Genomic DNA, 26,858 nt, shown 5'->3' on the forward strand with positions numbered 1-26,858 from the left:
TGTTGACTGTAATAGCTGAGCTCTAGTTCTAGAATAGTTTCTTCACGTTACCACTAGCCCCATTTATACACCTTTTATGGCTGCTAGCAGTTCCCCAAATTTTAAGCGTAAAGGTTTGTTGTATTCCGGTCGCTTGCACGCACGGTAAACGTCGGGAAACAGCGATCAGGTCATGCGTGTGCAGCCGCATTATTTCGTGCGTAACTCTGCTGTTATGCTTACAAACAGATTTTCAAAAGCAACACCTCAAGTGCGATAGTCAGAAAACCTTTTTGTTTGTCGACTTCAGTTTTATCTTTTAACTGTTTTTAGTGAATTTGATAAACTTACCTTTATTGTTACTTCTGTTGTTATCACATATTATGCTGTTTGTGGGGTATGCTTGTGATAAGGATTTTTAGTGTCACAGTTGGCCGAGAAAGGTAAAGGAATACTGCAAAACCTGTGTGTCTTAATTTCTTAAAGAACTTACATTAAAGGTTACGTCCATATTGCATGAGTGCATTGGTGATAAAGTATATTTATTCCAGCAATCACTTTCATGATTACTTTCTTTCATTAGATTCATTCACAGATACGTTATTTACATGTAAGCTATCGTTTATACACTATTTTCTATTCTTTTTTATGTAGTGAAATGCATAAACTGGTAGTTTATTAATGTTCCATCAAATGCCAATATGAAGGTAAACAGCTACTAAAAACGAACGTTTAAAAATTTCTTTCCGTTTCAGAGAACTAATTACAACGGAAATTTACGACACCTTAATACGTGTTATACTGTTGGCTGCTAAAGTTTCCCAAAATAACTTCCGAAACTCCAGCCAGGTACTGTAAAACGAAGAATTAAAGTTTCGGTGGAATCTTCACCTAAGGCGATACCTGCTGGTTAGTTCTCTGAAGTCATGCTGGTGCAATATTTATTTAAATGAGTGTAAGGGTTTACCAAGTCTGAATTTATGTAAATTTTAAGTGAATGTAAGTAGGCGAATAGAGCAATACATTATGCTGTTATTGCTTGACATCGAGGCATTAAATATATTCGTGCTCACGATAAAGCTCGCAACATATTAGTATGACGTTATGTATATAAGATTATATACGTACACACAAGGCATTGAAAACAAGACTAATACAAGGTGAAAATGTGCTCAACAGAACATGATGCAGTCATTTGTTTGGTCGTAACCATGCGCTGACAAACAAATGATTTGCTGTAATCACCAAAATTATTATTGGCTTGTCATTTACAAATAGTCTGTTTTATTCGGGCAATTGGACTTTTTGATTTAATAACTTCACGAACCTCTTGTAATTCTCGCCTAGCGGCTTCATACAAGGCTTTCATGCTTTCTTGCTCTTTGGAAACACTTATGGCTTTTTTGTAGTCCGCTTCTGCGTTTTTGTAATTTTTCAGGGCGTACTTGCACGCGCCAAAAATGTAATGACTTAGCGCTTTAAATGAACAACGAAGATTTTGATCCGTTCCGAGGTCTAACGGTAAAAGTTTGTAACCTTTTTCAGCCAGTCTTAAACTTTTCTTGTAATCTTCTACCTTCAGACACCAATAGCTAACATCGATCATGCACAAGCTTTGATACTTGATTCTAATCTCTTCATCTGTTTTCGTGGATTGCTTGATTTTATCAATTGCATCTTCTCCGAAAGCGATTATGTCTCTCGCTAGGTCACTAGGCTCATTTTCATCCAGCGAAATGGTAAAAAGTTTTTTAAGGATCTGGAACAAGTCATTAATGTGACAAACTTTATCAGACTTATCCGCGATGAACGTGCACAGGTTGAGGCCACATTTGCACAGCGTTGCGGCACATCTTAAATTCTTATGTTGAATTAGTCTTTTTGCGGTCACTGCCACGTAGCCAACTACTTCCTGGCAAAAGTGCTCCGGTGGTTGGAATTCGGTGGCAATTTTGCAGAGATCTTCGGAAAGTTGTGTCTTATCCCCCTCCAGCTGTAGTAGAATAGCTAAGCGGAGCATATTTAACTTATTGATTAGACGTGGGTAGCCCGATACGTCACAGGTCTTTAGATACTGGTAGATTTCTTTGCTTTTGTTTTCTTTGAGTTCTGGAAAGTTTTCGTATAGTCTTGCCAAATCTATGTGAAATGTGTAAGATATAATGGTTGATGAAACGAGGTTTTGACAGATCTCCGAAGTTTTGCATAAAACGCCCAGGGCTATACTTATCAGACGCTATTTCAGTCGATTTTACAAATATTTAGCTATATATCGTATCAGCGTGCAAACAGTTTAAAACATTCCACCAAATACCAAAAACATGTCGCCATTACCTTCATTATTACAAGCGAGTTGATCATTGCTTACCATTTATTGTCTTGTAAATGCTATTTACTTTCTTTTCTTCACTTAACGCATTGTCAACTTCGCGGAACGTGTAATGCGACTTAAGGAAATATTCTTCCGCCTGTTCTGGTTTCTTCTCCATCTCGTAAATCGATCCGAGATTGTTACAGCAAGACCCATAAGCGATAAGCTTCCTACAATTGCTCCCAAATTCTCTCTCCAGTTCCGTTATTGTCTTCTTGTTGAATTCTATCGATCTTGTGATGTTGTTGGTGCGGTTATAACAGGCTGCAATGCACTCCCAACACGCCGCTTTCGCTTGCAGAAGCCACTTTTTACTGTCATTCTCATCTGGAAGCATCAGACTTAGAAGTTCCTCCGCGTAAGGCATGACGACACTGTTAACGATCAAGTCGGTCGCACTTCCAGACTTGGAAACAAGAGCTTGCATCACCCTTGCGCATCTTTCAAAGAAAATAACCCTGGTGGATAATTTGGTCATCTTCACACAAAGGTCTTTTGCGTACTGCATCAATTGCAGGATTGGCAGCAGGATCTGGTCTGGGTGTTTCTTGTGAACCAATTGAACCACGTTGATTATAGCATGAGCCGTTTTCAGCAATTCATTTTGGGATAGTGATATCGTGCTGACTACCTTGCTCAGCCTTTCACAAGCTACGGTTGCTTCTGTGCTATTGTCAATGGACTCTTGAACGGAAGTTATATACTGGTGGACCGTTGCGTTTTCTGGCAATAATTGGAATAAGTTTAAGCATAGTTATACTTACCGTTTTGTTTTGGGTTTAATTTGAAAAATTGTATTTGCATATAAAGTCCGTGTTTCCCAAACGTAGTTTAACAGAACCCTCCGCCCAAAACGTTTGGGAACCACTAGCCATAATCTATTGTTTTGATATAACTTGAAACTATTGAACTTGGATTGTTAATTAAAATTTACACCTTTGTCGTCATCAGTGAAACAATTCTCCAACATTTGCTCGTAATTGTTGGTTTTGTCTACTTCTGCGTTTCGCAAGAGCTCCTGCTTTTCTGAAAACAAATCCCCAAGCATATACATTGAAATAATTATAGTGGTTTTCGATCACATTGGCCGTCTTTCATTAGGTTCATACGAAGTTCGAAGCAAAAATACCAGAGCCGGAGTAAATGCAACCATTTTAATTTCAGACTTGTCTAGTAATATTTATGCTCATTCTCAAGGGAGGATAGAGCTAATCTTAAACAACGCGATTATTGCTTATAATAATGACAGAACTATACGAAGTTGTTCTGTTGAAACCTGTGTTGGTCAGAGAAGTACTCATTGGTTCCACTGATGAGGTGTGTGGCATTTGTTCGACATCTGCTCGTTGAATTGCTTGTGCGGAGCCAGTCGGAAGATTGGAAGGATAACTAACTCTGTGTCTACTTCCTCGCGGACCTTTATCAGTATAATTCGAAGATTTACAGTTTTACCTAATACGTAGTATACTAAGATAAGATCAACACGGCTTTTTGGTTATGTATGTGATTTACGAATGACAGGAAGTTTTACAACCAGTTTCATGAAAATATATGTCTGAATAAAAGTTAACCTCAATCCTATCACCTTTTTTGCGGCATATAATTTCATCTATTGAAACACATTCCTTTTCATCCGGTAAGCCTCGTCTTATGTTTACAAGCTGTACAGTGTTCAGCACGCATCTTGCTACTTTCGAGTGGTCGATACTTTCCATTTGACTGCGCAGCCTGTCTCTTACAGTCATCATCGCAGGTCGCAGGGCTGGTGAGTGGTTCCAGCATTCTCTCATAACGTTTTGAAGCAAAGTTACGATTGTTGCTTCATCTTCTCGGCCTTCTTCACGAAGCTCGGTTAATTTTTCTTGTATCTCAGCCTCATTGAAGCGGATGCCTTCGATAACGCGAAACACCAGTAGGTTAGGCATCACACGAGCCGATTCGGGGTAGCGTCGCACCAACACAATGTATACAATAACACCAAAGCTGTAGACATCCATCGCGGTTGTGACGCGACTTGAATCCGTCGTCAGACGTTCAGGAGCGGCGAATAGAAGTGTGTATTGGTTGCCTTCGTCAGGGTTATCATCATTCGGACCTTGGTTCGATAGAGTATGCATAGATAACGCGGCACCACCAAAATCGGCAACTTTGCAGTGCAAATCAGAATCCAGGAGGATATTTTGTGGTTTTAGGTCTCCGTGCGCGATCCGTGTAATTTGAAATAAATTGTGGATGTAAGTGATTGCGTCCGACACTTCATAGCATATTCGTAAAAGAAGGATGACCGATATAGTGTCGATGGTTTTGTTGAAAAGCAGGTCATGCAAGGAACCGGCCGCCATATACTTTGTAACCATTCCAATCCATCCTTCCCATTCTACCATGCCTTCGACTCGCATAACAAAATCGTGGCTGGCGAGATGCACCATCTTTATTTCCTTTAAAAACCTAAGAGAACATTTGTGCTTTATTCTGAGTGGTCCAGACCGCCTTTTTACCAGTTTTCCACCACTGAAGATTAGACCACCTCAACAATTCTCATCGACTTAAAGCCTAGTATCAGCATACTTCTTGCGTGAGGCTTCTATTTCCTGTTGAGATCCTTGTAAGGGTTGACACTTCACAGCCAATCTGCCATGCACTCTGTGGTAACCAACAAGTACGGTACCAAAGTTGCCTCGTCCGAGTATGCTATCCTCAGCCTTGCATAGTATTTCGGATGCTTGAAATTCTTTCACGTCGTCCCGGGCTAGCAGAGCCTGTTGTCGGCAAACATATGACAATTTTATGGTTTGTGATCTTTTTCATGACTTTTGCAATTGCGATCGTTATCTAATTCGTGTATGCATTAACTCTTTTGAAGTCAAGCAAAGAATTGCACACTCACATAAGGATTGAGTTTTGAGAGATTCGTATGTCATAACTCTTTCTCATGTGGGCCTGTACATGGGTACATTTCTTTGCTTGACCACTCTTTTGTTTATGTATAGTTCATGCAAGCCTTTATAAAAGCAGAAACTTTCAAAGCTTTAAATGGGATAAGAATCGTTAAAAGTTATATGAACTGTATGAGATCGTTTACTCACCTCAGCATCGTTCATAACGCCTGTCTCTAGCTGGCGAGTTGTTCGCTATTATAATCAGTTTATCTAGGCTTAAACTAGAATGTACATAAACATTTATGCCTTGTGCCTCATTTGCCAAACAATGCTTTCTAATTTTACCGTCATTGTTTTCCAACACCTGACTATAATTGAGTAAATGCTAAACAATATGCGCCACGCATTAGAATTACATGCTTTATATTTGCCGTCTCATACTTAAAGTTGTTACTGGAAAGCCTTGTACGCAGTTTTATATGCCCTAAGGCAGTAGCTAACATTTTTGGAAATGCTTTGGTGTGCGTCAATTTAGGTTTAAAGCGTTAGGTAATTTGTTGTTCAACATTAAGGTGTGGTTGTATTTAGAGCGTTGGCACGTTGGCCATAACTTTTATACAAACACTTTGCAAATAACTTTTGTTCTATAAAATGCCAAGATATTTTCAATTTTATTGTGGCTGCTTCAATTAGGCTACTTATTATCACGATAAAGCCAATTCCTACAAAATGGGCCTTGGGGGAAATTTGAAAACAAACTGTCTACAAACACTTTCAATTTATTAATGATACATTTCAGAATTTAAAACAATTGCACAATACCTGTACTTAAGGTTTCGCATATAGTAGTTTAATTATGGCAGATTGTTTTTTCTGGAAAGTCTTTTTTCCACTGAAGCCTTTAATCTGAAATGAAAATGATGCTCTGTTTCGCCACCTACCGGCGATATCGCAATAAACATTAACATTGCTCATTTTCAGTTGTCTGCAACGGAAACAATCGCTTTAGTCAAAACAACCTGTTTTAATTCATCCGATATCACGTTTTTAAACGTCGTTGCATTACTTTCGTGTTACTTCTCACGAAGTCATGCGGCACTCCGCACCAAGTCCATTTCTGAGCCGATTTTGGCAAAAATATACACAGCCAGTGACTGAAGAAAGGATGAACAAATCGAGGATCTACGTCTTTACGGCTACGCTGTCCACCTAAATCAGCATTGATTTCATTTTTTTCAATTTAGAGCACGTAGTACCCTATATCTAGGCCACGCCTCGGCCAGCGTCACAATGCGTAAGAAGAGTTACGTACATTTCTACTGCTAAGAATGAAAAAAGCAACTTTGTTTACGATGCCAGGGAAATACGTACATGTCACGAAGCTAGTCAGCAACCCCACGACGATCGTGAAGGTAAATCCCCACGCTGAAAGGTACCAAAAAGACATCGAGTATATCTCCACCACTGCCGGCACAGTTCCGGTGGTGCTGCTCTGATGAGTTGACATTGCCGTTGAATGTGACGCGAGCGGTGTTGTTGCGTTGCTGGGCAACGACGTTTCTGTCATTGGGCACATGTCTGTTCGCAATGGAAGAAAGCCTTGAAATTGCTCAATGTACCAACTGTAGTCCAAAGCACCGGTAAAAACCCACGCATTCATTGCGACACCGACAAGTAAACCAACAATCGCTCCCTGCGGAAGACAATATTTAGTGGGTAAGTTTTAAAACTTAAGCTGATCTTCCATTAAGACATGTACTAAAAAGTATAACCATCGAACTTAGCAAAGGTAACACGTAGTAGTTATACCCACCGCAGGATTGGCGCAAGGGAATAGAATTCCGAGTGTGAATAAGCCTAACATAGGCCCGCCTAGCAAGCCATGAATTGCAAAGGCTGCCTTTAAAAGTCCTTCAAGTCGGGATGTTAGAAATGCGAATAAGATGCCCAAAATTCCATAGAATACAACAGATCCTAAAACCAAACTTTTAATATCTAGTCTCTGTTCTATAAATTTCCGTGTAAACGTGCAATAGCGAGCTCTAGCGGTAATAGATTTTGACTTAATTTTGAACACTTACGTAATAGATGGCGCAAGAAAGTTATAAAGTATGTACCTCTTGCTATCCAGGTTGACCTTTCTTCACTGAAATCCCACCAAGGAGAAAAAATATCCGTTACTGCGTAATGCGTAAACATCCCCCGGTGTTCCCAGCACTAAGGTGCCCGTTACAACACTTACAGATAATGATAGGCCCACTGGGTAGGGACTGAGTGACCTATAACATAGAAGGGGTAGCCTGTACATGATTGTCAACAGGGTAAGGCATCCTAAAGGTGTTTTCAATGTAAAAGTTGTAAATTTCTCATGTCAATGTCACAAAAATTGGCCTGCGAATTCGATACGGATGTAATACGCTGTTATTGCGTCACATTATTTTTGTCTTGAAAGTGTTTTCCTATTTTGAAACAATGAAAACAATCGACCTACCTTCCACCAATGAGAAATTCATCACGGTCTTCTTTCTTTCTGTCTTTGTAGAAGTAAAGGCAACCAATCAGCGTTGACACAAGAAACATCAACGCAAAAACAACGTAATCACCAGCAGAAAATGTTCTTCGCGTAAAGTCAGGAGCAAAATCCATTGTGCATTGGAGAAATGTTTCAATCAACTATAACTATACACTAGCTTAACACTTGTGTATAATCTAGCGAGAATAGCTGTTTATATATTTTTATCTTGACTCCACAAGTTACCATAGTCTTTTCCTGTATAAGCGGTCGATAAACCGGTTGGCAGTTTTTATTGACTTGTTCTATGCCTATGGTAACTTCTTTAATATTGACTTTCTAGTTTCTAACTTCATGTCGCCAATGCTACTAAATTTTACCTGTTTCCCAAAGCTCCAGCAAGTCAAGTAAACTGTACGCATAACGAAATCAAGGCCGAGTGCTCATTCACGCGAAGATTGTCGAGAAAAAGTCATAAACTGAACGTAGTATTAGCAATTCAGCCGCTTTAAATATAAAGTCGCTATCGATCCAATTCTCTGCAATCTACTGTACAGCCATGCTGATTAAATGCGAACACAATTTGAATACGATGTTTACTTTAGAGATATACGGATACAGCCGCGCGTTTGTGTGTTGACTGTAATAGCTGAGCTCTAGTTCTAGAATAGTTTCTTCACGTTACCACTAGCCCCATTTATACACCTTTTATGGCTGCTAGCAGTTCCCCAAATTTTAAGCGTAAAGGTTTGTTGTATTCCGGTCGCTTGCACGCACGGTAAACGTCGGGAAACAGCGATCAGGTCATGCGTGTGCAGCCGCATTATTTCGTGCGTAACTCTGCTGTTATGCTTACAAACAGATTTTCAAAAGCAACACCTCAAGTGCGATAGTCAGAAAACCTTTTTGTTTGTCGACTTCAGTTTTATCTTTTAACTGTTTTTAGTGAATTTGATAAACTTACCTTTATTGTTACTTCTGTTGTTATCACATATTATGCTGTTTGTGGGGTATGCTTGTGATAAGGATTTTTAGTGTCACAGTTGGCCGAGAAAGGTAAAGGAATACTGCAAAACCTGTGTGTCTTAATTTCTTAAAGAACTTACATTAAAGGTTACGTCCATATTGCATGAGTGCATTGGTGATAAAGTATATTTATTCCAGCAATCACTTTCATGATTACTTTCTTTCATTAGATTCATTCACAGATACGTTATTTACATGTAAGCTATCGTTTATACACTATTTTCTATTCTTTTTTATGTAGTGAAATGCATAAACTGGTAGTTTATTAATGTTCCATCAAATGCCAATATGAAGGTAAACAGCTACTAAAAACGAACGTTTAAAAATTTCTTTCCGTTTCAGAGAACTAATTACAACGGAAATTTACGACACCTTAATACGTGTTATACTGTTGGCTGCTAAAGTTTCCCAAAATAACTTCCGAAACTCCAGCCAGGTACTGTAAAACGAAGAATTAAAGTTTCGGTGGAATCTTCACCTAAGGCGATACCTGCTGGTTAGTTCTCTGAAGTCATGCTGGTGCAATATTTATTTAAATGAGTGTAAGGGTTTACCAAGTCTGAATTTATGTAAATTTTAAGTGAATGTAAGTAGGCGAATAGAGCAATACATTATGCTGTTATTGCTTGACATCGAGGCATTAAATATATTCGTGCTCACGATAAAGCTCGCAACATATTAGTATGACGTTATGTATATAAGATTATATACGTACACACAAGGCATTGAAAACAAGACTAATACAAGGTGAAAATGTGCTCAACAGAACATGATGCAGTCATTTGTTTGGTCGTAACCATGCGCTGACAAACAAATGATTTGCTGTAATCACCAAAATTATTATTGGCTTGTCATTTACAAATAGTCTGTTTTATTCGGGCAATTGGACTTTTTGATTTAATAACTTCACGAACCTCTTGTAATTCTCGCCTAGCGGCTTCATACAAGGCTTTCATGCTTTCTTGCTCTTTGGAAACACTTATGGCTTTTTTGTAGTCCGCTTCTGCGTTTTTGTAATTTTTCAGGGCGTACTTGCACGCGCCAAAAATGTAATGACTTAGCGCTTTAAATGAACAACGAAGATTTTGATCCGTTCCGAGGTCTAACGGTAAAAGTTTGTAACCTTTTTCAGCCAGTCTTAAACTTTTCTTGTAATCTTCTACCTTCAGACACCAATAGCTAACATCGATCATGCACAAGCTTTGATACTTGATTCTAATCTCTTCATCTGTTTTCGTGGATTGCTTGATTTTATCAATTGCATCTTCTCCGAAAGCGATTATGTCTCTCGCTAGGTCACTAGGCTCATTTTCATCCAGCGAAATGGTAAAAAGTTTTTTAAGGATCTGGAACAAGTCATTAATGTGACAAACTTTATCAGACTTATCCGCGATGAACGTGCACAGGTTGAGGCCACATTTGCACAGCGTTGCGGCACATCTTAAATTCTTATGTTGAATTAGTCTTTTTGCGGTCACTGCCACGTAGCCAACTACTTCCTGGCAAAAGTGCTCCGGTGGTTGGAATTCGGTGGCAATTTTGCAGAGATCTTCGGAAAGTTGTGTCTTATCCCCCTCCAGCTGTAGTAGAATAGCTAAGCGGAGCATATTTAACTTATTGATTAGACGTGGGTAGCCCGATACGTCACAGGTCTTTAGATACTGGTAGATTTCTTTGCTTTTGTTTTCTTTGAGTTCTGGAAAGTTTTCGTATAGTCTTGCCAAATCTATGTGAAATGTGTAAGATATAATGGTTGATGAAACGAGGTTTTGACAGATCTCCGAAGTTTTGCATAAAACGCCCAGGGCTATACTTATCAGACGCTATTTCAGTCGATTTTACAAATATTTAGCTATATATCGTATCAGCGTGCAAACAGTTTAAAACATTCCACCAAATACCAAAAACATGTCGCCATTACCTTCATTATTACAAGCGAGTTGATCATTGCTTACCATTTATTGTCTTGTAAATGCTATTTACTTTCTTTTCTTCACTTAACGCATTGTCAACTTCGCGGAACGTGTAATGCGACTTAAGGAAATATTCTTCCGCCTGTTCTGGTTTCTTCTCCATCTCGTAAATCGATCCGAGATTGTTACAGCAAGACCCATAAGCGATAAGCTTCCTACAATTGCTCCCAAATTCTCTCTCCAGTTCCGTTATTGTCTTCTTGTTGAATTCTATCGATCTTGTGATGTTGTTGGTGCGGTTATAACAGGCTGCAATGCACTCCCAACACGCCGCTTTCGCTTGCAGAAGCCACTTTTTACTGTCATTCTCATCTGGAAGCATCAGACTTAGAAGTTCCTCCGCGTAAGGCATGACGACACTGTTAACGATCAAGTCGGTCGCACTTCCAGACTTGGAAACAAGAGCTTGCATCACCCTTGCGCATCTTTCAAAGAAAATAACCCTGGTGGATAATTTGGTCATCTTCACACAAAGGTCTTTTGCGTACTGCATCAATTGCAGGATTGGCAGCAGGATCTGGTCTGGGTGTTTCTTGTGAACCAATTGAACCACGTTGATTATAGCATGAGCCGTTTTCAGCAATTCATTTTGGGATAGTGATATCGTGCTGACTACCTTGCTCAGCCTTTCACAAGCTACGGTTGCTTCTGTGCTATTGTCAATGGACTCTTGAACGGAAGTTATATACTGGTGGACCGTTGCGTTTTCTGGCAATAATTGGAATAAGTTTAAGCATAGTTATACTTACCGTTTGTTTTGGGTTTAATTTGAAAAATTGTATTTGCATATAAAGTCCGTGTTTCCCAAACGTAGTTTAACAGAACCCTCCGCCCAAAACGTTTGGGAACCACTAGCCATAATCTATTGTTTTGATATAACTTGAAACTATTGAACTTGGATTGTTAATTAAAATTTACACCTTTGTCGTCATCAGTGAAACAATTCTCCAACATTTGCTCGTAATTGTTGGTTTTGTCTACTTCTGCGTTTCGCAAGAGCTCCTGCTTTTCTGAAAACAAATCCCCAAGCATATACATTGAAATAATTATAGTGGTTTTCGATCACATTGGCCGTCTTTCATTAGGTTCATACGAAGTTCGAAGCAAAAATACCAGAGCCGGAGTAAATGCAACCATTTTAATTTCAGACTTGTCTAGTAATATTTATGCTCATTCTCAAGGGAGGATAGAGCTAATCTTAAACAACGCGATTATTGCTTATAATAATGACAGAACTATACGAAGTTGTTCTGTTGAAACCTGTGTTGGTCAGAGAAGTACTCATTGGTTCCACTGATGAGGTGTGTGGCATTTGTTCGACATCTGCTCGTTGAATTGCTTGTGCGGAGCCAGTCGGAAGATTGGAAGGATAACTAACTCTGTGTCTACTTCCTCGCGGACCTTTATCAGTATAATTCGAAGATTTACAGTTTTACCTAATACGTAGTATACTAAGATAAGATCAACACGGCTTTTTGGTTATGTATGTGATTTACGAATGACAGGAAGTTTTACAACCAGTTTCATGAAAATATATGTCTGAATAAAAGTTAACCTCAATCCTATCACCTTTTTTGCGGCATATAATTTCATCTATTGAAACACATTCCTTTTCATCCGGTAAGCCTCGTCTTATGTTTACAAGCTGTAATACAGTGTTCAGCACGCATCTTGCTACTTTCGAGTGGTCGATACTTTCCATTTGACTGCGCAGCCTGTCTCTTACAGTCATCATCGCAGGTCGCAGGGCTGGTGAGTGGTTCCAGCATTCTCTCATAACGTTTTGAAGCAAAGTTACGATTGTTGCTTCATCTTCTCGGCCTTCTTCACGAAGCTCGGTTAATTTTTCTTGTATCTCAGCCTCATTGAAGCGGATGCCTTCGATAACGCGAAACACCAGTAGGTTAGGCATCACACGAGCCGATTCGGGGTAGCGTCGCACCAACACAATGTATACAATAACACCAAAGCTGTAGACATCCATCGCGGTTGTGACGCGACTTGAATCCGTCGTCAGACGTTCAGGAGCGGCGAATAGAAGTGTGTATTGGTTGCCTTCGTCAGGGTTATCATCATTCGGACCTTGGTTCGATAGAGTATGCATAGATAACGCGGCACCACCAAAATCGGCAACTTTGCAGTGCAAATCAGAATCCAGGAGGATATTTTGTGGTTTTAGGTCTCCGTGCGCGATCCGTGTAATTTGAAATAAATTGTGGATGTAAGTGATTGCGTCCGACACTTCATAGCATATTCGTAAAAGAAGGATGACCGATATAGTGTCGATGGTTTTGTTGAAAAGCAGGTCATGCAAGGAACCGGCCGCCATATACTTTGTAACCATTCCAATCCATCCTTCCCATTCTACCATGCCTTCGACTCGCATAACAAAATCGTGGCTGGCGAGATGCACCATCTTGATTTCCTTTAAAAACCTAAGAGAACATTTGTGCATTATTCCGAGTGGTCCAGACCGCCTTTTACCAGTTTTCCACCACCGAAGATTAGACCACCTCAACAATTCTCATCGACTTATAGCCTAGCATCAGCATACTTCTTGCGTGAGGCGTCTATTTCTTGTTCAGATCCTTGTAAGGGTTGACACTTCACAGCCAATCTGCCATGCACTCTGTGGTAACCAACAAGTACGGTACCAAAGTTGCCTCGTCCGAGTATGCTATCCTCAGCCTTGCATAGTATTTCGGATGCTTGGAACTCTTTCACGTCGTCCCGGGCTAGCAGAGCCTGTTGTCGGCAAACATATGACAATTCTATGGTTTGTGATCTTTTTCATGACTTTTGCAATTGCGATCGTTATCTAATTCGTGTATGCATTAACTCTTTTGAAGTCAAGCAAAGAATTGCACACTCACATAAGGATTGAGTTTTGAGAGATTCATATGTCATAATTCTTTCTCATGTGGGCCTGTACATGGGTACATTTCTTTGCTTGACCACTCTTTTGTTTATGTATAGCTCATGCAAGCCTTAAAAAAAGCTAAAACTTTCAATGCTTTAAATGAGATAAGAATCGTTAAACGTTTTATGATCTGTGTGAGATCGTTTACTCACCTCAGCATCGTTCATAACGCCTGTCTTTAGCTGGCAAATTGTTTGCTATTATAATCAGTTTATCTAGGCTTAAACTAGAATGTACATAAACATTTATGCCTTGTGCCTCATTTGCCAAACAATGCTTTCTAATTTTACCGTCATTGTTTTCCGACACCTGACTATAATTGAGCAAATGCTAAACAATATGCGCCACGCATTAGAATTACATGCTTTATAATTGCCGTCTCATACTTAAAGTTGTTACTGGAAAGCGTTGTACGCAGTTTTATATGCCCTAAGGCAGTAGCTAACATTTTTGGAAATGCTTTGGTGTGCGTCAATATAGGTTTAAAGCGTTAGGTAATTTGTTGTTCAACATTAAGGTGTGGTTGTATTTAGAGCGTTGGCACGTTGGCCATAACTTTTATACAAACACTTTGCAAATAACTTTTGTTCTATAAAATGCCAAGATATTTTCAATTTTATTGTGGCTGCTTCAATTAGGCTATTTATTATCACGATAAAGCCAATTCCTACAAAATGGGCCTTGGGGGAAATTTGAAAACAAACTGTCTACAAACACTTTCAATTTATTAATGATACATTTCGGAATTTAAAACAATTGCACAATACCTGTACTTAAGGTTTCGCATATAGTAGTTTAATTATGGCAGATTGTTTTTTCTGCAAAATCTTTTTTCCACTGAAGCCTTTAATCTGAAATGAAAATGATGCTCTGTTTCGCCACCTACCGGCGATATCGCAATAAACATTAACATTGCTCATTTTCAGTTGTCTGCAACGGAAACAATCGCTTTAGTCAAAACAACCTGTTTTAATTCATCCGATATCACGTTTTTAAACGTCGTTGCATTACTTTCGTGTTACTTCTCACGAAGTCATGCGGCACTCCGCACCAAGTCCATTTCTGAGCCGATTTTGGCAAAAATATACACAGCCAGTGACTGAAGAAAGGATGAACAAATCGAGGATCTAAGTCTTTACGGCTACGCTGTCCACCTAAATCAGCATTGATTTCATTTTTTCAATTTAGAGCACGTAGTAGCCTATATCTAGGCCACGCCTCGGCCAGCGTCACAATGCGTAAGAAGAGTTACGTACATTTCTACTGCTAAGAATGAAAAAAGCAACTTTGTTTACGATGCCAGGGAAATACGTACATGTCACGAAGCTAGTCAGCAACCCCACGACGATCGTGAAGGTAAATCCCCACGCTGAAAGGTACCAAAAAGACATCGAGTATATCTCCACCACTGCCGGCACAGTTTCGGTGGTGCTGCTCTGATGAGTTGACATTGCCGTTGAAAGTGACGCGAGTGGTGTTGTTGCGTTGCTGGGCAACGACGTTTCTGTCATTGGGCACATGTCTGTTCGCAATGGAAGAAAGCCTTGAAATTGCTCAATGTACCAACTGTAGTCCAAAGCACCGCTAAAAACCCACGCATTCATTGCGACACCGACAAGTAACCCAACAATCGCTCCCTGCGGAAGATAACAATTAGTGGGTAAGTTTTAAAACTTAAGCTGATCTTCCATTAAGACATGTACTAAAAAGTTTAACCATCGAACTTAGCAACGGTAACACGTAGTAGTTATACCCACCGCAGGATTGGCGCAAGGGAATAGAATTCCGAGTGTGAATAAACCTAACATAGGCCCGCCTAGCAAGCCATGAATTGCCACGGCTGCCTTTAAAAGTCCTTCAAGTCGGGATGTTAGAAATGCGAATAAGATGCTCAAAATTCCATAGAATACAACAGATCCTAAAACCAAACTTTTAATATCTAATCTCTGTTCTATAAATTTCCGTGTAAACGTGCAATAGCGAGCTCTAGCGGTAATAGATTTTGACTTAATTTTGAACACTTATGTAATAGATGGCGCAAGAAAGTTATAAAGTATGTACCTCTTGCTATCCAGGTTGACCTTTCTTCGCTAAAATCCCACCAAGGAGAAAAAATATCCGTCACTGTTACGCTTGATAGGGCAATGAGTGACGTTGATACTAAACTAAAGCACATCAGTTATTTACTTCAACGGGTGAAAGATTTTTGAACGAACCAAGTCTTACAAAATTGCTACTTTATCTGAGTTGAAAATATCCCGTGTTTTGGTGCTTTGAGACCAGTTATTTCACAAATAAACGCCACTTGTTACGTAGATCTTATACTCTTAAGACCCGGGTTGACTTTCATTTTACCTGAGACATGACGAATAAATACTTGCCACGATCAATCCTGGTGCTCCCGGATTATTTTGAAACAAGTCCATCACAAGAAATGGTAAAAGCTAACAAAGTAAAGAATAAAGTTCTTTTTTCATTTGCACTTTCTTATACTTTTACTAAAGTTTAGTTGGTTGATGTTGCTTCAATTTGTTTACTCCAACTAATTTCTTTAGATCTCTGAATTTGCTTCCAAACATTGCATACAAACACATCAAGTCGATTAGAAAGCTTACTCTCGCTTTAATGAACAGAGTAATAGGTGATTAGTGGTATACAACACTTAAATAACCTGGTCCCGCTGTGTTAGATGAGCAAACTGTAATGGATCACATTTGTGATAGTAGCCGTAAATTTCAACACCGACCAACATGGCAAGTACGTATAAAATCAGCAATCCAGCCCAATTGAGAAAAGCAGCCCTACGGGGAAAACAGTTGTTAGTTCCTCTAGATATGCTCTTTAACAGCTAGTAATAGCAAAAAGTAAACGAATTTAAGCCGTCAACCGCCAAGCTATTTCACAAGTCGGAAAAGATTTGTTTTTGGTTGACTTAATCTTTTTATAATTTGTGGTAAATTTTGTGAAACAATGACACGCTTGGTTTGTTACTCACGCTTTTGCAGTGGTTGCCGATCTGCACGACATGAAACGTTGCACAGAAGCTTGATTGACTGCATACAAACTTGTTGCGCTTAGTCCACCGCCAACACATAGTGACCAGAATGTGTTCGACAGTCGCGGGTCAGGATTGAAGCTGAAACCAAACGAAAGTGACAAACAGTTGTCATATTTTTTGAAAGCTTTACGTTTGCAGTTTATTCAATCGACTTGGAAATGTTTTAAAAATCGTAAACTCATTCAATTTGTAATAAATTCGCAAGTTGACAGGTTCTATGTTAAAATTAGAATCGTGATGTAATTTGATTCATTTACTTTCCAAAGTTAATTCTCCCTCCGTCGATGCATTTCTTCCATAAGACCTCATAGCCGCCAGCTTTTAAACTTCCTTGAATGAGCACCGATACAAAGCCAAAAACAATGAATATCATTTGAGCTACATCGATCCATATGACAGCTTTCAAGCCACCCTGTTGAATGTTGAAAACCTTGGAGTAATTTTATACTAACTTTTGTATTTTTATACAAGTAGCAGTATATTTATGTTTTGTAACCAGTGCTTTCTTGTACACTGGTTCTGTGCGGTCATATACGCATAGCTTCGAATTTACGTAAATTATAAACTTCGTATGCTTCGTATAACTTAAATATGCAGTCTACGAGATGTGCAATGTATTGTTCTTGAAGGTCATTTGCGTTAAGGCTGTGTCAAGGCTGTGAAAATCTTTGTCTTGTCATTCTTTTGCTTGCAAGCGCAGTGTTTAGTTTCGGTTTCGTTCCTCAGATGTTACCGCATGTAGGTTATTTTTCGAAACTGGCGTTTCTGAAACTTTACGAATTGCTTAATTAGTGGGGTTATGTCGTACTCGACATCAATCGACAAGTGCATCTAATTGCGTGTACACCTTTGCAAAGTAATGAAGTCGAAGAAATGAATCGTGATATTAAAAATGAATGAACACTTAACTACTCACCAGCGCTGTATAAATAATACAGACGAAGCTTGTTGATATTATGGCGCCCCATATGTTCCATCCAGTAACTGCATTAAGTGCGTAGGCTGGCGCGTATATGACGAAGCCCAGGTAAATGACAGTGTGGACAATATACGTTATCGCACCCAAAATTCGTACCGACCGGTGAAACCTATACTCCAGGTACTGTGCAAGAAGAAAACAAATGTTGGTATATATTTTAGTGACAATCCAATCCAGTGTTATGTTGTATACATATAGTATTTAGCGGTATCTTTCCAAACTAAAGCATCTCGCTGTAGACGACTAGACGGCATGCAAGCAGATTGACATATTGATCAATTAATCAATTAAAATCTTATTATACTGATATTAAATCTTATTATACTATACAGATATTTGTGAGACGTAGTTGCCCACAAAATCAATACACTCCTACTGACGACTTACTTCGTATGCACTTCTTAGTCGTAAGCCGTAGAAAATCGGAACGTAGATTTCTGATGCAACTGCAGCGGCCAAGAAAAATCCAATTACCAACCTACACCATGACAGACGCGTTTAGATGTTTCGGATCGCGGTGACTCACGGTAGCAATTGTACACTTAGATTACTTCCTCGATGTATTGAGACTTATTACTTACCATATATATGTCGTCCCAAATGCGTAAACATCCCCTGGTGTTCCCAGCACTAAGGTGCCCGTTACAACACTTACAGATAATGATAGGCCCACTGGGTAGGGACTGAGTGACCTATAACATAGAAAGAGTAGCCTGTACATGGCTGTCAACAGGGTAAGGCATCCTAAAGGTGTTTTCAATGCAAAACTTGTAACTTTCTCGTGTCAATGTCACAAAAATTGGCCTGCGAATTCGATACGGATGTAACACGCTGTTATTACGTCACATTATTTTTGTCTTGAAAGTGTTTTTCCTGTTTTGAAACAATGAAAACAATCGACCTACCTTCCACCAATGAGAAATTCATCACGGTCTTCTTTCTTTCTGTCTTTGTAGAAGTAAAAGCAACCAATCAGCGTTGACACAAGAAACATCAACGCAAAAACAACGTAATCACCAGCTGAAAATGTTCTTCGGGTAAAGTCAGGAGCAAAATCCATTGTGCATTGGGAAAACGTTTCAATCAACTATAACTATACACTGGCTTAACACTTGCGTATAATCTGGCGAGAATAGCTGTTTATATATTTTTTTAAATTGACCCAACAAGTTACCATAGTCTGTAAGTCTTTTCCTGTATAAGCGGTCGATAAACCGGTTGGCAGTTTTTATTGACTTGTTCTATGCCTATGTTAACTTCTTTAGTATTGACTTTCTAGTTTCTAACTTCATGTCACCAATGCTACTAAATTTTACCTGTTTCCCAATGCTCCAGCAAATCAAGTTAACTGTGCGCATTTGAAACGAAACCAAGACCGAGTGCTCATTCACGCGAAGATTGTCAAGAAAAAGTCACAAACTGGACGTAGTGTTAGCAATTCAGCCGCTTTAAATATAAAGTCGCTATCGATCCAATTCTCTGCAATCTACTGTACAGCCATGCTGATTAAATGCGAACACAATTTGAATACGATGTTTACTTTTAGAGATATACGGATACAGCCGCGCGTTTGTGTGTTGACTGTAATAGCTGAGCTCTAGTTCTAGAATAGTTTCTTCACGTTACCACTAGCCCCATTTATACACCTTTTATGCCTGCTAGCAGTTCCCCAAATTTTAAGCGTAAAGGTTTGTTGTATTCCGGTCGCTTGCACGCACGGTAAACGTCGGGAAACAGCGATCAGGTCATGCTTGTGCAGCCGCATTATTTCGTGCGTAACTCTGCTGTTATGCTTACAAACAGATTTTTAAAAGCAACACCTCAAGTGCGATAGTCAGAAATCCTTTTTGTTTGTCGACTTTAGTTTTATCTTTTAACTGTTTTTAGTGAATTTGATAAACTTACCTTTATTGTTACTTCTGTTGTTATCACATATTATGCTGTTTGTGGGGCATGCTTGTGATAAGGATTTTTAATGTCACAGTTGGCCGAGAAGGGTAAAGGAATACTGCAAAACCTGTGTGTCTTAATTTCTTAAAGAACTTACATTAAAGGTTACGTCCATATTGCATGGGTGCATTGGTGAGAAAGTATATTTATTCCAGCAATTACTTTCATGATTACTTTCTTTCATTAGATTCATTCACAGATAAGTTATTTACATGTAAGCTATCGTTTATACACTATTTTCTACTCTTTTTTATGTAGTGAAATGCATAAACTGGTAGTTTATTGATGTTCCATCAAATGCCAATATGAAGGTAAACAGCTACTAAAAACGACCGTTTAAAAATTTCTTTCCGTTTTAGAGAACTAATTACAACGGAAATTTACGACACCTTAATACATGTTATACTGTTGGCTGCTAAAGTTTCCCAAAATAACTTTCGAAACTCCAGCCAGGTACTGTAAAACGAAGAATTAAAGTTTCGGTGGAATCTTCACCTTGGGCGATACTTGATGGTTAGTTCTCAGAAGTCATGCTGTTGCAATATTTATTTAAATGAGTGTAAGGGTTAACCAAGTCTGAATTTATGTAAATTTTAAGTGAATGTAAGTAGGCAAATAGAGCAATACATTATGCTGTTATTGCTTGACATCGAGGCATTAAATATATTCATACTCACGATAAAGCTCGGAACATGTTAGTATGACGTTATGTATATAAGATTATATACGTACACACATGGCATTGAAAACAAGACTAATACAAGGTGAAAATGTGCTCAACAGAACATGATGCAGTCATTTATTTGGTCGTAACCTTGCGCTGACAAACAAATGATTTGCTGTAATCACCAAAATTATTGTTGGCTTTTCATTTACAAATAGTCTGTTTTATTCGGGCAATTGGACTTTTTGATTTAATAACTTCACGAACCTCTTGTAATTCTCGCCTAGCGGCTTTATACAAGGTGCTTTCTTGCATGCTTTCTTGCTCTTCGGAAACACTTATGGCTTTTTTGTAGTCCGTTTCTGCGTTTTTGTAATTTTTCAGGGCGTACTTGCACGCGCCAGAAATGTAATGACTTAGCGCTTTAAATGAACAACGAAGATTTTGATCCGTTCCGAGGTCTAACGGTAAAAGTTTGTAACCTTTTTCAGCCAGTCTTAAACTTTTCTTGTAATCTTCTACCTTCAGACACCAATAGCTAACATCGATCATGCACAAGCTTTGATACTTGATTCTAATCTCTTCATCTGTTTTCGTGGATTTCTTGATTTCATCAATTGCATCTTCTCCGAAAGCGATTATGTCTCTCGCTAGGTCACGAGGCTCATTTTTCTCCAGCAAAATGTCAAAAAGTTGTTTAAGGATCTGGAACAAGTCATTAACGTGACAAACTTTGTCAGACTTATCCGCGATGAACGTGCACAGGTTGAGGCCACATTTGCAAAGCGTTGCGGCACATCTTAAATTGTTCTGTTCAATCAGTCTTTTTGCGGTCACTGCCACATAGCCAACTACTTCCCGGCAAAAGTGCTCCGGTGGTTGGATTTCGGTTGCGATTTTGCAGAGATCTTCAGAAAGTTGTGTCTTATCCCCCTCCAGCTGTAGTAGAATAGCCAAGCGGAGCATATTTAACTTATTGATTAGACGTGGGTAGCCCGATACGTCACAGTTCTTTAGATACTGGTAGATGTCTTTGCTTTTGTTGGCTTTGAGTTCCGGAAAATTTTCGTATAGTCTTGCCAAATCTATGTGAAATGTGTAAGATATAAAGGTTGATGAAAGGAGGTTTTGACAGATCTCCGAAGTTTTGCATAAAACACTCAGGGCTATACTTATCAGACGCTATTTCAGTCGATTTTACAAATATTTAGCTATATATCGTATCAGCGTGAAAACAGTTTAAAACATTCCAACAAATACCAAAAACATGTCGCCATTACCTTCACTATTACAAGCGAGTTGATCATTGCTTACCATTTATTGTCTTGTAAATGCTATTTACTTTCTTTTCTTCACTTAACGCATTGTCAACTTCGCGGAACGTGTAATGCGACTTAAGGAAATATTCTTCCGCCTCTTTTGGTTTCTTCTCCATCTCGTAGATCGATCCGAGATTGTTACAGCAAGACCCATAAGCGATAAGCTTCCTACAATTGCTCCCAAATTCTCTCTCCAGTTCCGTTATTGTCTTCTTGTTGAATTCTATCGATCCTGTTATGTTGTTGGTGCGGTTATAACAGGCTGCAATGCATTCCCAACACGCCGCTTTCGCTTGCAGAAGCAACTTTTTACTGACATTCTCATCTGGAAGCATCAGACTTAGAAGTTCCTCGGCGTAAGGCATCATGACACTGTTAACGATCAATTTGGGCGCACTTACAGACTTGGAAACAAGAGCTTGCATCACCCTTGCGCATCTTTCAAAGAAAATAACCCTAGTCGATGATTTGGTCATCTTCACACAAAGGTCTTTTGCGTACTGCATCAATTGCAGGATTGGCAGCAGGATCTGGTCTGGGTGTTTCTTGTGAACCAATTGAACCACGTTGATTATAGCATGAGCCGTTTTCAGCAATTCATTTTGGGACAGTGATATCGTGCTGACTACTTTGCTCAGCTTTTCACAAGCTACGGTTGCTTCTGTGCTATTGTCAATGGACTCTCGAATGGAAATTATATACTGGTCGACCGTTGCGTTTTCTGGCAATAATTGGAATAAGTTTAAGCATAGTTTTACTTATAGTTTTGTTTTGGGTTTACTTTGAAAAACTGTATTTGCATATGAAACCCGTGTTTCCCAAACGTAGTTTAACAGAACCCTGCTCCTCTAGTTTAATAGAACCCGTAGTTTAACAAAAACCTCCGCCCAAAAACGTTTGGGAACCACTAGCCATAATCTATTGTTTTGATATAACTTGAAACTATTGAACTTGGATTGTTAATTAAAATTTACACCTTTGTCGTCTTTAGTGAAACAATTCTCCAACATTTGCTCGCTGCTGGTGTTGTCTACTTCTGCGTTTCGCAAGAGCTCCTGCTTTTCTGAAAATAATTCCCCAAGCATAAACATTGAAATAATTATAGTGGTTTCCGATCACATTAGCCGTCTTTCATTAGGTTCATACGAAGTTCGAAGCAAAAAATACCAGAGCCGGAGTAAGTGCAACCTTAAACAACGCGATCATTGCTTATAATAATGACGGAACTATACGAAGTTGTTCTGTTGAAACCTGTGTTGGTCAGAGAAGTACTCATTGGTTCCACTGATGAGGTGTGTGGCATTGGTGCGACATCTGCTCGTTGGATTTCTTGTGCGGAGCCAGTAGCAAGATCGGAAGGATAACTAACTCTGTGTCTACTTCCTCGCGGACCTTTATCAGTATAATTCGAAGAATTACAATTTTACCTAATACGTAGTATACTAAGATCAACACGGGTTTTTGCCTATGTATATGATTTACGAATAACAGGAAGTTTTATAACCAGTTTTATGAAACTATGAAACTATACGTTAACATCAATCCTATCACCTTTTTTGCGGCATATAATTTTATCTATTGAAACACATTCCTTTTCATCCGGTAAGCCTCGTCTTATGTTTACAAGCTGTACAGTGTTCAGCACGCATCTTGCTACTTTCGAGTGGTCGATACTTTCCATTTGGCTGCGCAGCCTGTCTCTGACTGTCATCATAGGAGGTCGCAGGGCTGGTGAGTGGTTCCAGCATTCTCTCATAACGTTTTGAAGCAAAGTTACGATTGTTGCTTCATCTTCTCGGCCTTCTTCACGAAGCTCGGTTAATTTTTCTTGTATCTCTGCCTCATTGAAGCGGATGCCTTCGATAACGCGTAACACCAGTAGGTTAGGCATCACACGAGCCGATTCGGGGTAGCGTCGCACCAACACAATGTACACAATAACACCAAAGCCGTAGACATCCATCGCGGTTGTAACGCGACTTGAATCGGTATTCAGACGTTCAGGAGCAGCGAATAGAAGTGTGTATTGGTTGCCTTCGTCAGGGTTATCATCATTCGGATCTTGGTTCGATAGAGTATGCATAGATAACGCGGCACCACCAAAATCGGCAACTTTGCAATGCAAATCAGAATCCAGGAGGATATTTTGTGGTTTTAGGTCTCCGTGCGCGATCCGTATAGTTTGAAATAAATTGTGGATGTAAGTGATTGCGTCCGACACTTCATAGCATATTCGTAAAAGAAGGATGACCGATATAGTGTCGATGGTTTTGTTGAAAAGCAGGTCATGCAAGGAACCGGCCGCCATATACTTTGTAACCATTCCAATCCATCCTTCCCATTCTACCATGCCTTCGACTCGCATAACAAAATCGTGGCTGGCGAGATGCACCATCTTGATTTCCTTTAAAAACCTAAGAGAACATTTGTGCATTATTCTGAGTGGTCCAGACCGCCTTTTACCAGTTTTCCACCACTGAAGATTAGACCACCTCAACAATTCTCATCGACTTATAGCCTAGCATCAGCATACTTCTTGCGTGAGGCGTCTATTTCTTGTTCAGATCCTTGTAAGGGTTGACACTTCACAGCCAATCTGCCATGCACTCTGTGGTAACCAACAAGTACGGTACCAAAGTTGCCTCGTCCGAGTATGCTATCCTCAGCCTTGCATAGTATTTCGGATGCTTGGAACTCTTTCACGTCGTCCCGGGCTAGCAGAGCCTGTTTTCGGCAAACATATGACAATTCTATGGTTTGTGATCTTTTTCATGACTTTTGCAATTGCGATCGTTATCTAATTCGTGTATGCATTAACTCTTTTGAAGTCAAGCAAAGAATTGCACACTCACATAAGGATTGAGTTTTGAGAGATTCATATGTCATAATTCTTTCTCATGTGGGCCTGCACATGGGTACATTTCTTTGCTTGACCACTCTTTTGTTTATGTATAGTTCATGCAAGCCTTAAAAAAAGCTAAAACTTTCAATGCTTTAAATGAGATAAGAATCGTTAAACGTTTTATGATCTGTGTGAGATCGTTTACTCACCTCAGCATCGTTCATAACGCCTGTCTTTAGCTGGCAAATTGTTTGCTATTATAATCAGTTTATCTAGGCTTAAACTAGAATGTACATAAACATTTATGCCTTGTGCCTCATTTGCCAAACAATGCTTTCTAATTTTACCGTCATTGTTTTCCGACACCTGACTATAATTGAGTAAATGCTAAACAATATGCGCCACGCATTAGAATTACATGCTTTATAATTGCCGTCTCATACTTAAAGTTGTGACTGGAAAGCCTTGTACGCAGTTTTATATGCCCTAAGGCAGTAGCTAACATTTTTGGAAATGCTTTGGTGTGCGTCAATTTAGGTTTAAAGCGTTAGGTAATTTGTTGTTCAACATTAAGGTGTGGTTGTATTTAGAGCGTTGGCACGTTGGCCATAACTTTTATTCAAACACTTTGCAAACAACTTTTGTTCTATAAAATGCCAAGATATTTTCAATTTTATTGTGGCTGCTTCAATTAGGCTACTTATTATCACGATAAAGCCAATTCCTACAAAATGGGCCTTGGGGGAAATTTGAAAACAAACTGTCTACAAACACTTTCAATTTATTAATGATACATTTCGGAATTTAAAACAATTGCACAATACCTGTACTTAAGGTTTCGCATATAGTAGTTTAATTATGGCAGATTGTTTTTTCTGCAAAGTCTTTTTTCCACTGAAGCCTTTAATCTGAAATGAAAATGATGCTCTGTTTCGCCCCCTACCGGCGATATCGCAATAAACATTAACATTGCTCATTTTCAGTTGTCTGCAACGGAACCAATCGCTTTAGTCAAAACAACCTGTTTTAATTCATCCGATATCACGTTTTTAAACGTCGTTGCCTTACTTTCGTGTTACTTCTCACGTAGTCATGCGGCACTCCGCACCAAGTCCATTTCTGAGCCGATTTTGGCAAAAATATACACAGCCAGTGACTGAAGAAAGGATGAACAAATCGAGGATCTACGTCTTTACGGCTACGCTGTCCACCTAAATCAGCATTGATTTCATTTTTTTCAATTTAGAGCACGTAGTACCCTATATCGACGTCACGCCTCGGCCAGCATCACAATGCGTAAGAAGAGTTACGTACATTTCTACTGCTAAGAATGAAAAAAGCAACTTTGTTTACGATGCCAGGGAAATACGTACATGTCACGAAGCTAGTCAGCAACCCCACAACGATCGTGAAGGTAAATCCCCACGCTGAAAGGTACCAAAAAGACATCGAGTATATCTCCACCACTGCCGGCACAGTTCCGGTGGTGCTGCTCTGATGAGTTGACATTGCCGTTGAAAGTGACGTGAGCGGTGTTGTTGCGTTGCTGGGCAACGACGTTTCTGTCATTGGGCACATGTCTGTTCGCAATGGAAGAAAGCCTTGAAATTGCTCAATGTACCAACTGTGGTCCAAAGCACCGGTAAAAACCCACGCATTCATTGCGACACCGACAAGTAAACCAACAATCGCTCCCTGCGGAAGATAATAATTAGTGGGTAAGTTTTAAAACTTAAGCTGATCTTCCATTAAGACATGTACTAAAAAGTATAACCATCGAACTTAGCAACGGTAACACGTAGTAGTTATACCCATCGCAGGATTGGCGCAAGGGAATAGAATTCCGAGTGTGAATAAGCCTAACATAGTCCCGCCTTTCAAACCATGAATTACCAAGGCTGCCTTTAAAAGTCCTTCAAGTCGGGATGTTAGAAATGCGAATAAGATGCCCAAAATTCCATAGAATACAACAGATCCTAAAACCAAACTTTTAATATCTAGTCTCTTTTCTATAAATTTCCGTGTAAACGTGCAATAGCGAGCTCTAGCGGTAATAGATTTTGACTTAATTTTGAACACTTATGTAATGGATGGCGCAAGAAAGTTATAAAGTATGTACCTCTTGCTATCCAGGTTGACCTTTCTTCACTGAAATCCCACCAAGGAGAAAAAATATCCGTTACTGCGTAATGCGTAAACATCCCCCGGTGTTCCCAGCACTAAGGTGCCCGTTACAACACTTACAGATAATGATAGGCCCACTGGGTAGGGACTGAGTGACCTATAACATAGAAGGGGTAGCCTGTACATGATTGTCAACAGGGTAAGGCATCCTAAAGGTCTTTTCAATGTAAAAGTTGTAACTTTCTCATGTCAATTCCACAAA

General features: G+C 39.4%; 3 protein-coding genes across 10 annotated transcripts; all 3 read right to left on the minus strand.

The window, feature by feature from the left end:
* Positions 1-638: 638 nt before the first annotated feature.
* Positions 639-7,915, minus strand: LOC143446811 (uncharacterized). Of its 3 annotated transcripts, XM_076946627.1 has the most exons (11): positions 7,721-7,915; positions 7,347-7,508; positions 7,043-7,203; positions 6,601-6,922; positions 6,052-6,438; positions 4,919-5,109; positions 3,936-4,798; positions 3,627-3,767; positions 3,287-3,376; positions 2,348-3,073; positions 639-2,118 (listed from the first exon to the last, which is right to left on the minus strand). In XM_076946627.1, the coding sequence occupies exons 7-11, from the start codon at positions 4,777-4,779 to the stop codon at positions 1,244-1,246; spliced, it is 2,676 nt and encodes an 891-aa protein (XP_076802742.1). In that variant the 5' UTR covers positions 4,780-4,798; positions 4,919-5,109; positions 6,052-6,438; positions 6,601-6,922; positions 7,043-7,203; positions 7,347-7,508; positions 7,721-7,915; the 3' UTR covers positions 639-1,243. The 3 variants fall into 3 exon arrangements, with proteins under 3 accessions (XP_076802742.1, XP_076802741.1, XP_076802743.1); XM_076946626.1 differs by lacking the exons at positions 6,052-6,438; positions 6,601-6,922; positions 7,043-7,203; positions 7,347-7,508; positions 7,721-7,915 and adding an exon at positions 5,437-5,981; XM_076946628.1 differs by lacking the exons at positions 6,052-6,438; positions 6,601-6,922; positions 7,043-7,203; positions 7,347-7,508; positions 7,721-7,915 and adding an exon at positions 5,238-5,375.
* A 1,098-nt stretch (positions 7,916-9,013) lies between these two features.
* Positions 9,014-18,974, minus strand: LOC143446810 (uncharacterized). Of its 4 annotated transcripts, XR_013113979.1 has the most exons (14): positions 18,603-18,974; positions 18,279-18,389; positions 18,085-18,175; positions 17,635-17,820; positions 16,976-17,130; positions 16,656-16,796; positions 16,332-16,461; positions 16,016-16,104; positions 15,722-15,825; positions 15,418-15,578; positions 14,976-15,297; positions 14,625-14,814; positions 14,428-14,511; positions 13,350-13,485 (listed from the first exon to the last, which is right to left on the minus strand). XR_013113979.1 is itself a non-coding variant. In XM_076946624.1 (7 exons), the coding sequence occupies exons 3-7, from the start codon at positions 13,154-13,156 to the stop codon at positions 9,619-9,621; spliced, it is 2,679 nt and encodes an 892-aa protein (XP_076802739.1). In that variant the 5' UTR covers positions 13,157-13,175; positions 13,295-13,485; positions 14,428-14,626; the 3' UTR covers positions 9,014-9,618. The 4 variants fall into 4 exon arrangements, 2 of the variants coding, with proteins under 2 accessions (XP_076802739.1, XP_076802738.1); XR_013113978.1 differs by having other exon boundaries at positions 14,428-14,814; XM_076946624.1 differs by lacking the exons at positions 14,976-15,297; positions 15,418-15,578; positions 15,722-15,825; ... (6 more) ...; positions 18,279-18,389; positions 18,603-18,974 and adding exons at positions 9,014-10,493; positions 10,723-11,448; positions 11,661-11,750; positions 12,001-12,141; positions 12,310-13,175 and having other exon boundaries at positions 13,295-13,485; positions 14,428-14,626.
* Positions 18,975-19,776: 802 nt separating this feature from the next.
* On the minus strand, positions 19,777-25,265 carry LOC143446809 (uncharacterized). Of its 3 annotated transcripts, none has more exons than XM_076946621.1 (7): positions 24,682-25,265; positions 24,164-24,354; positions 23,182-24,044; positions 22,882-23,022; positions 22,607-22,693; positions 21,626-22,351; positions 19,777-21,396 (listed from the first exon to the last, which is right to left on the minus strand). In XM_076946621.1, exons 1-7 carry the CDS (start codon positions 24,694-24,696, stop codon positions 20,516-20,518), a joined length of 2,904 nt encoding a protein of 967 aa, XP_076802736.1. In that variant the 5' UTR covers positions 24,697-25,265; the 3' UTR covers positions 19,777-20,515. The 3 variants fall into 3 exon arrangements, with proteins under 3 accessions (XP_076802736.1, XP_076802735.1, XP_076802737.1); XM_076946620.1 differs by lacking the exon at positions 24,682-25,265 and adding an exon at positions 24,483-24,675; XM_076946622.1 differs by lacking the exons at positions 22,882-23,022; positions 24,682-25,265 and adding an exon at positions 24,483-24,675.
* Between the last annotated feature and the right edge of the window lie 1,593 nt (positions 25,266-26,858).

The sequence above is a fragment of the Clavelina lepadiformis genome, chromosome 2 (assembly GCF_947623445.1).
Source record: "Clavelina lepadiformis chromosome 2, kaClaLepa1.1, whole genome shotgun sequence".
NCBI classification, from domain to species: Eukaryota; Metazoa; Chordata; class Ascidiacea; order Aplousobranchia; family Clavelinidae; genus Clavelina; species Clavelina lepadiformis.